At 37.7% G+C, this 10000-nt stretch overlaps 1 protein-coding gene across 2 annotated transcripts in view; it reads right to left on the reverse strand.

Moving 5' to 3' along the window:
• sema6bb (sema domain, transmembrane domain (TM), and cytoplasmic domain, (semaphorin) 6Bb) overlaps positions 1–10000 on the reverse strand; it is a 110638-nt gene that overhangs the window by 23546 nt on the left and 77092 nt on the right. For both annotated transcript variants that reach the window (XM_046870960.1, XM_046870961.1), the window contains exons 14-15: positions 5775–5915; positions 4340–4417 (exon numbers count right to left, since the gene is read on the reverse strand). In XM_046870960.1, the coding sequence (XP_046726916.1) occupies positions 4340–4417; positions 5775–5915 (219 nt within the window). The remainder of the gene's footprint in view (positions 1–4339; positions 4418–5774; positions 5916–10000) is intronic.

Consider the following 10000-nt stretch of genomic DNA (forward strand, 5'->3'; position numbering starts at 1 on the left):
CAAGAAGTTTCACAGGAACGTGGCGTCACTCGCACTTCTGTCATCGCACACCTGCATCGCTGCTTAATGAAGAGAAACGTGCGTCCTGACAATAACTGCCTCCTCTGTCGGAGGTGAAGTGAGAGCGAGAGAGCGAAGCCTAATGAACGGAGGTAAAGGTGTTATAGCGTTAACGCCGTGCGCTAACCATTCAAATAAACAGAGAGAGAGAGAGAGAGAGTCAAACAAAAAACAACTCAAAGTTGTTTAAACTCAAAGGAATCAAGTAAACAATTAACAAATAAAACATAAGATTAAAAAGGTAATCGTATAATGAAGTAAGTGAAATGAATAAATTAATCAAATCTAAGTTCAATGAATATTAGTGGCAGTGACTGTGCATCCACACCCAGGCCTTCAGTGGTGTCCAATGTGAGATTACTAAAGCAAAAAACCCAATGAACACAATTAAACAAATCTCCTTTCACTGTAGCCGCAGCTGCAACACCCGCATACATAATCTAGCAAAAGCATCAATATTCACCACATAAAATGACCCCTGGGGATTACGGTTTTCCTAAAGTGAAAATGCAAGTGCAAATTTTACAGGAAAGTAAATGCAAAAGCATAAATAGTTCATATAAAAGCTTGACATCTGTTTTGAACAGATTTGGCTGACCTTTACTCACGTTCTCCAGCTTTATTTAAAAAGTCTGTCTTGTAAATGTCCTTGTAAGTGTATCTGCGATTAAATCAATTTTTCTCTCATCTGTCAGCCATTGCAGAATTTAAGAAACAGCTATTAAATCCACATGAATATATTTTGTGCAGTTTGCTACACATACAGTTTGTAAACTTTGACTAAAGCACTCTCTGACCATCCAATCAAAGGACCTGAAAATGCTGATATTATTGTAAGCCTGCTGGATGGCCCCGGTATCGCCAACACTAAATTTGTTTGGTTAAAGCAACAGTTTATTTTGAATCTACCAGTGCCCATGATGTGGATTCTGAAGGCTTCAAGGCAGATTCCTTTGACACCGGCAACACAATAGGACAGAAAACTGAATAAATAGAAACTCAAAATAAACACACTACTGGAAACAGTGCAACCATGAGAAAGGCTATGAAATGGAGAGAACAGACTACTGGGAATAATTTGCTACATATTTGTGTAAAAATAAATTAAAAAGTTGCTGAAAAAAGAATCAGTAAATCAAATGGATAAATAAATAAAAAAATCAACAAGTGAATCGAAGAAAAAATATGTGAATTGAATTCTCAGACATCTTTATGACGAAGTAGTTTACGTTTGGGTTACTTGATGGAGAAGAAAAACAAGAAGCTGTTGAGGTTTGAGATGTTTAAATGATGTATTTAATGATGTATTAAATGATGTATTAAATGCAGTGGTGGGCGGTCAGGGCCAGCAACGCTTTCTCTGCTGGCCTAAACACTATCAGAAGCCCTGACCTACATTTACAACCTAAATTCTAATATTTGTTCCATATTAATTTATTCCCAACAGTTTAATTTCGTCGTTCTGTAGCGTTTCTCTTGGCTGCACTGCTGTTAAATTTTTTTGTCCAATCAGATTTCAGCCTCTATGTGCTGCCGTGTCAATCTAATCTTCTTAGGGCCTTCAAAGTCAGTACTGCTGGCCTTTTTACCTTAGTCTCTATTACCAACGGGTCTGATTCTTTAACCATTTAGATTTCATATCCACCTCTGGATTACAGCCTCTGAGGAGCGCTGCAAATTATAAATCTGCATCTCTGGTGAGTAGGTTGTATTTTACAATTTACATTTTAAATATTTTTGTATGTTAGACAAATATTGATTCTGAACTGCTCCAGATGGTGTAGGTGCACAGTTGTGGTTGTAGTGTAGAGGTTTGGAGTCTTAACTGGGTTTCTTGCTTTAGTAAAATGGTATTCACTCTCCATATGTGAAACTCCTCTCTCTCTGTAATGCCACTGTTATAACGCGTTTTTGTATAGTATTGATGGTTTCTATAACTGCGACATGATACTGGTGGTATTAAGGGGTGGATAAAGTCGGGTAAGTTCTCACTGAAGGCGCTGGTACCAAATGCACGGCCCGCCACTGATTAAATGTAACTAGAAACATAATATTTATGATGTGTGGTTCTTTTGTAATTGTTAGAAAATTGTTGAGGCAAAAGAGGAATAACACGCTTAATATAATTCATATAGCTACACCTTAAATTGCGTATGCCCATACGAATAGTGCGCTAATGGCTTTGTACCGTACTTAAAACCTGCTCGATGCTTCTGATTGACTAACGCTCATGTGACCACAGAGTCAGACATCAGGACTCTCACATCGTTTCTGAGTCCAGGTCTGTGGTATAGTCTGGATTCCAACTTACGATTAAACAGCAAGAAATCCAATCTGACTGCAGCACCCAGGAGCCCCACACACAAACACAAACACACACACACACACACACACATACACACACACACACAGGCTTTAATGGTGTCTGTGAAACATCTATAGCTTCTAATGTTTCCTCTAACCACGGGCTTGAGGCGAGACTCCTTAGAGAAAAGACAGCAGGGTTTAACACACACACACACACACACACACACACACACACACACACACACACTACAGCAGCGTTAGAGTGAATAGACATAACCGAGTTTACACATTCCTCCTGAGGACAAGCTCAATGTAGCTCTGTGAAAAAGTGCAGAGGCAAAACACCATCACACACCACTTATACAGTCTCTTATACTTACTGTGTGTGTGTGTGTGTGTGTGTGTGTGTGTGTGTGTGTGCGCGGCAGTCAAGCTTGTCTGAAATAGACACTAAACCATTTTTACTGTAATGTGATATGAAATCGATCTGCTCGTTTTGGCCATCCTTGTTAATGTAATGACTGTAACCGGATAATAGTGTGTGTGTGTGTGTGTGTGTGTGTGTGTGTGTGTGTGTGTAGCCATAGCAAAACCGTGCTTAGCCACCAGACAGACAAGCTGTATTTACACACCTAATTCAATAAAATTGCTCTACACACACACACACACAGACACACACACACACACACACACACACACACTACAAAGAGATATGAAAATGAGTAGCAGGATAACAAAGAAAGTGATTATAATCTACCACATTACTTAATCTGTAGAATGACCAATTCTGTAGTTTCAATAAATATGTAGAATGAACAAAATCTGGAGTCTTAATAAATCTAGAATATCATTCATTCTCTAGTATTTTGTAGTAGAATGACCAAATCTGCAGTATTACCAAATGCGTCGAATTACCAAATATGTAGTATTAATAAATCTGGAATATCAATAATTCTGGAGTATTCTAGCAAATGTAGCAAAACGTGTACAAAAATATACAGAAAGATAATGAAACATAATTAATCTCTCTCTCTCTCTCTCTCTCTCTCTCACACACACACACACACACACACACACACACACACACACACACACACACACACACACACACACAGAACTGCTGCCAATGCACATTTCCACAAACCCCTGACTGATTTAAACACACACGTGCACAACAAATCAGCAGAGCAGTGCTGACACTCACAAGCAGTGAGGGACACACTCTTTACAGGACTACCTGATGTGTGTGAGTGTGTGTGTGTGTGTGTGTGTGTGTGTGTGTGTGTGTGTGTGTGTGACAGTGATATCACTACTGTGCTACTGTGCATAACAGCAAGGCAGAGCATTATGCAGAACGACAACCAAAATCCCAGCACACATTTAACGAGTTCTCTCTCTCACACACACACACACACACACACACACACACACACACACACACACAGAACATCACACCGTGAGACTCTTTACCTCTTCTCAGGCTCTGAGTTCAATAAATCTGAATCTCAGTGGGGTTTATTGAGTTACTGTGCTGAACACAAGTGCGCACTTCATCGGGAAACTGCAGTACTTCCACACCATTACACGTAACTATAAACGTATAAAAAAAGACACCCCACGACCTGTTCTTATTGGAAAATAATTAGTTTTGCCGTGGTAACAGGAAGAGTACCGTAGCTTCATCGCATCACTCCATCATTGAGTATTTTCCGTTTTGTACGGCTTTTGCAGTACACTAATGTAACTTTATCAGGATATCATTTTAGGGTGTGGCTTAATATTCTAATGAGCCTGTTTGATTGACATCATTATACCTCCCACATCACTCTCAGAGAGTACTAGTAAGTTTTGCTTCTATTTGTCTTAGACTGTCATCTATCCATACATAATAGTTATATATATTAAAAGTAAAAAAAAAATAGCATGCATGCTAACAAACAATGTTAATTATGTTAATTAGTATGTTAATTACCTGGTGCCAGGCCGGAGAAAGGAACAGGTGCTGCCTTTAGTCCAGCCGCAGTACGGATCCCTCGAGGCGATACAGTTCCTGTTGAAGTGAAAAGAATAAACTCAGAAGTGCAGAAAACAAAACAATAGAAGAACAAAAGAAAAATAATGACAATTTCAGTAAGATTTACAATATAAACAGGGGTGTATCGATACACACTGATCTTGATTCGAATCAGTTCCTTTTGTATATACCGGCTTCGTGATTTAATTCACTTCCTTTCTACCAGATATTTTCAAGAAAATTGGCGTGAAGACATTTTCTGACTGAAAAAACTTAACACAGTGGCAGGTGGTGTGAATTTTTCCCTGAAAAATGAGAAATAAATCAAAAATTGTTACTAAGGATGATTGAAATGAACAGGTATTCCAGTAGCGAATTGAACAGAAGTTTAGTTTATAATTAGGAATTACAGGTTTTTACAATCTTAAAAATATATCCATAAATTAAATAAAATTTAAAATTGAGGTTTAAAAAAATTCAGCAGTATAAAAATGTTTCATTGCCGTGACCTTACTGAGAGTGGGAATTACATAATTAAATTAAATGTGTTCAACAAGCCAACAAAATCAGAAATTTTCTCCAGAGTTTAACTACGATTAAGTTAGAACTAAAACCTTCAAAAGTAAAAAAAAAACTGAGCTTCACATTTACTACGCAACATAGATGAATACTTAACAGTGCTAGTGCTAGAAATGACTAAACTATATCAGGTTTAATAAACTGGAATAAAATTAATGACCTTTTTTTGCAATTCTTTTCCTTTATAACAAAGTGGTTATTTAAAACAATTGCTTCAAAAAAGATTATTCACCTCAGAGGGTACAGAAAGTTGTAAGCGGCTCATTAGATAAATGAGTCGATAGGCTTTAATCATAAAAAAATAGAACATATCCCCCCGACTGATCCAGTTTTCCATGAACACAGGTCTGTCACACATTCACCCAGATACGTTACATAAAATAAAGATGTTTTGCGGTTATTTTATTTTTTTCAGTTATTTGAACTTTTTAGACATTAAATATGATTCAACTTTATTGTTATTGTGCAATAAATGATATCTGTATAACTGATAATTGATAAAAATGATAATCGCAATAATTAATATCTATGTGCTGTTGCGATAATTCAGTCTGCATTGTGTAAAGGCTGTAAAGCAAACATTGCGTTAAACATGAAGAATTGTGTTCCTGCTTAGCCAATCAGACGAGAGCTTCGCAACGAAGAAAATATCTGATTTGCCAAACATAAAAAAAAAGTAGAAGGGCAAAATAGGAGGAGGGAAAAAAAACAACAACATGCAATTGGACATTAGGAGGCGGTGTGTGTGTGTGTGTGTGTGTGTGTGTGTGTGTGTGTGTGTGTGTGTGTGTGTGTGTGTGTGTGTGTGTCTCACTTCATGCAGCGGGAGTAAAGATGGCAGCGAGCTACAGGCACTCGGATCACGCAGGACGGGAATGCCAGGAGCAGTGTGTGACTGACAGAGTCCAGAGAGAGCGACAGGAGCTGCCGAGCGTGAGGAGAGTCGGTATCACACCTGTAACACAACACACAAACACACACACACACACACAAAGAAAGTTAAAAAATATGCAATTTTCCCTTTACTTGAACTGGAAGACTCAAAACCTTTCCCAGCATCATAATGTTCTTGTGCACAAAGCAAGCTTCATGAAGATACACTTCACATGGGTTAGAGTGGAAGATCTCCTGTTTTACAGCCTCTGACCTCAACAATATTGAACACCTTTGGGATGAAATGGAATGCTGACTGCACCCCAGGCCTCCTCACGCTACCCTAGTGGAAATTATTCCCTGAACAGTTTCTAGGTTATTAGGTTATTATAACAGCAAAAATAGGAATATCTCCACAATGTTCAGTGGTGCATAATGTGGTGTGACTGTTTAGTCAAGTCAAGAATTAAAACTTGAAAAAAAAAATGTTACACTTAAACATTCACATGCATTACTAAAAAAAAAATCTAATAGAATGAATCGAAGCTGATCAGATACTAAAACATGAAATATGTTTCATTTATATTTCATGTATTTGTGTTTGTACAAATATCTCATCATGTCCAAGCAGTGAGAGAAAACTCGCAGAAAGCGTGTTTTCTACATCAGCTTGGGCAAGAAAATAGTGTAGGTTTATATTAAGACTGTGCCTGTTTAATACACGATCATTTCCATGGTAACAGCTCGTTCGGAGGACGCACTGAAGACATTTATGGAGGGAGTCTCGAGTGTTGGCGCTCGGTTACATTCAGACTTACACTCTTAAGGTATTTTAAGGACAGAGGGAAAACTTTTTCAGAAATGTTCAACCACATAAATGCTATGATGTTCAATAACATGCAACTATAATCGGATACAAAAATAGGCTTCCTTTTATAAACACAGTAGCTTCTATTGTTGTCAAACTTCTGTGGATTAAAAGGAATAAAACATTTTAGGATGTGCTGTTACAGGAAAATAACTTCTTTTTCTGAAGGCAATATAAATATTCTTTTATTATTATTATTATTATTAATATTCTTTTTCTTATTATTCCTCTTATTATTATTAACAATATTATTTTTTTATTTTTTTGCTATTATTAGTAGTAGAAGTAGTATTATTACTATTATTGATACTGCTATTATTATTAATTATATTATATATAAAATATATAATTATTATTTTTATTATAAGTGTATTGTTTCTTCGATGTACTCAAACCCAGACACCTTCTCTCTCTCTCTCTCTCTCTCTCTCTCTCTCTCTCCCACCTCTCTCTCTCTCTCTCACTCTCTCTCTCTTTCTGGTTATGTAAAGCATGGGTGTACGGAGCTGGTGCTAATAAGATTAAAGAGAAAGAGAGTGTTAATGATAGTGTACAGCTGAAGAGTGAATCACATTCAAAGATCAGAAAGAAAAGAGAAGAAAGAAAGAGATTACACTCATTAGGCAAAGAGAGCGGGGGAGGAAAATAGTGAATAAAAAAGTATACATATACAGAAAAAGAGAGTCAAAGTGTGCAAGAGAGAATGAATGCTTGACTAACTAGGCTATAAATATTTCTAAGCTGAGAGAGAGTAAGAGAGAGGGAGAGAGAAAGAGGGAGAGAGGAAGAGAAGCAGAATTGATAAAAGTGAATAGAAAAGTTAATATATATTTAAAAGAAAGAGAGAGACAGAGAGAGAGAGAGAGAGAGAGAAAGAGAGAGAGAGAGAAAGAGTGAGGGAGAGAGAGAGTGAGGGAGAGAGTGAGAAAGAGGGAGGAGAGAGAGTGAGGCGTGAGAATGAGGGAGGAGAAAGAGAGAGAGAGAGACAGGGAGAGAAAGAGAGGAGAGAGAGGCAGAATTGATAAAAGTGAATAGAAAAGTTAATATATATTTAAAAAGAAAGTGAGAGACATAGAGAGAGAGAGAGACATAGAGAGAGAGTGAGAAAGAGGAGAGAAACAGCATTCATAAAAGTGAATAAAAACTAAGAGAGAAAGACAAAAGCAACAACATCAATAATAATAATAATAATAATAATAATAATAATAATAATAATGATAATAATAATAATAATGATAATAATAATAATAATAATAATAATAATAATAATAATAATAATAATAGGCAACACAAAAACAAAGAAGAAAACAAGCCAAAACAAAAAGAAAAAACAATAGGAAAAGACTAAAAAAAAAAAACCCACAATAAACAAAAAACAAAACCGAAACAAACTACAACACGAATAAAAAAAAAAGTAATAAAACAACAAAAACAAACAAATAACCCTTCCACACACCACATTTCTCAGTCCTACAGACCTCCTCGTTGACCTGAGGACCACGACGCTTTTAAATAAACACTCCCGCTGACTTGTTTTGCTCCCTTTCTAGCCCTATTAGTGCAAAAAACCTGAAGGAAAAAAGAAGGGAAGCTCTGAAAGTGCTGGAGAGCTGAACGCCGCTCCCAATTACAGTGGAGTTCTCAGTGACTCGGCTCTTTCAGCCTCATTAACACTCGCAGCAGGAGCAGCGGCCGCTTGCCTCCACAGAGGCCAGGTGAATCCGGTTTATTTCCTCCACTCCGCCCTGATTAGCCTCGCGTCTGGCTGAGTGCCGTCTCTCTCACGCCGGAGCTCATCACTAATTTACCACGCATTCGCTGGAGGAGCAGCTGTAGAACGCAGCGCCACGGCCTGATGCAGAAAGATCAGAAGGTGTCTGAGTGATTATTTGGTTTTAGGGGTCCATGCCCCCTGAAGCTAAAAACCCTTTGATCTTTTATATTTCGCTGGTCCCCGGTATAGGATGGAGATGCATTGATGCATTCCGATGCCCCCGTCGTACTTTGAAAATATCTTAAGTCGAGACATGGCCAAGCCCACCCAAAATCACCCCTACCGTAAAGTATAAACAAAACAAAGTTGATTGTGTAGCACACAGATTTCTTTGGCAATTTGCCATTTCATCTACCAAATTTGAATCGTCTGGTGAATCATCAACATTCCCATAGAGGAGTTTTTTATTTTCTAAACGCTGTTGGAATGTTAAAGTGCCACAATAAATCAAACGTCTCGCACCACAGGTGATTTTCAATCTGGTAATTATTCAGCGTTATTGTTGTCCTCGGTTTGCTCCAAAGTTTCAATAGCGCCTTCTTGGATATATGTTTTAGTATTTAAGGACTTCCACTAACATGCCCCAAATTCGGTAGGTGTCAGTTTTATACGCACCCATTTCGCCATCGCATTCACTAACTCCGCTCAATGTGAAGTCGGCCATTTTTTTTTTGTTTTCAATTCTTTTTACATTTTGTATCAATCTTTTTTTTTTTACAATAAAGCTTTTAAACGTCTATGTCCTCCTCCTGGAGGTTTCATCAGATTCCTTTTTCCAATTCTGCTCATCTTGATGTCATCTCATTCATGATGCAGGACTGCAAAGGAATTTTCAATCGCATCATCTTTTGTTTGGGAAATAAATGTTAAATGAAAGAGAGAGAAGAATGTAACAGAGAGATTGTTAAGCAGAAATGCAGGAAAGAATTCACACAGCAGAGCAGGGGGTCAGTGAGAGAGGAACTGAGTGGGAGAGAAAGTTGAGAAAGAATCGCAGACTAAACAGTTTAGGGACGGTGGTGTAATTAGCGCAGCTGCTTCGCAAGTGCGAGTCTCGCCTAAGCAGCTTGTTATTGGCAAGGACTGCCTTGTATGTTTTCCCCAGCTCCAAGTCCCTCACTGGAGAAAAGCTGTGTCGTCCCAGTCCAGGAAAATATTCAATGACAGGATGGCCTGGTAGGGTTTTATTTTATTTTCCTATGACAGCACAACATACCAAAGTGATTCCTTTTATGTTTCCCATTTTAAGTAATTGGTTCAATTACATTTTGCAGCAAACACATTTATCACATTCATACAACTGAGTAGCTATAGGGGTTTAGGGCCTTGCTCAGGGGCCCAGGAGTGGCAGCTTGTTGTGGCTGGGATTTGAAATCATTGTCTTTGGATCAATATTCCAATGCCTTAAATTATTATGTGACACATTTTTTTTATGTTTTTTTTATCAATTAATTGTTACACTTAATGTTCAAGAAAGTCTGCAAAAACCAGGCATGATGATGAGCAAAGCAATAACTGCTTCCAT

Source organism: Silurus meridionalis, chromosome 17 (assembly GCF_014805685.1).
Source record: "Silurus meridionalis isolate SWU-2019-XX chromosome 17, ASM1480568v1, whole genome shotgun sequence".
NCBI classification, from domain to species: Eukaryota; Metazoa; Chordata; class Actinopteri; order Siluriformes; family Siluridae; genus Silurus; species Silurus meridionalis.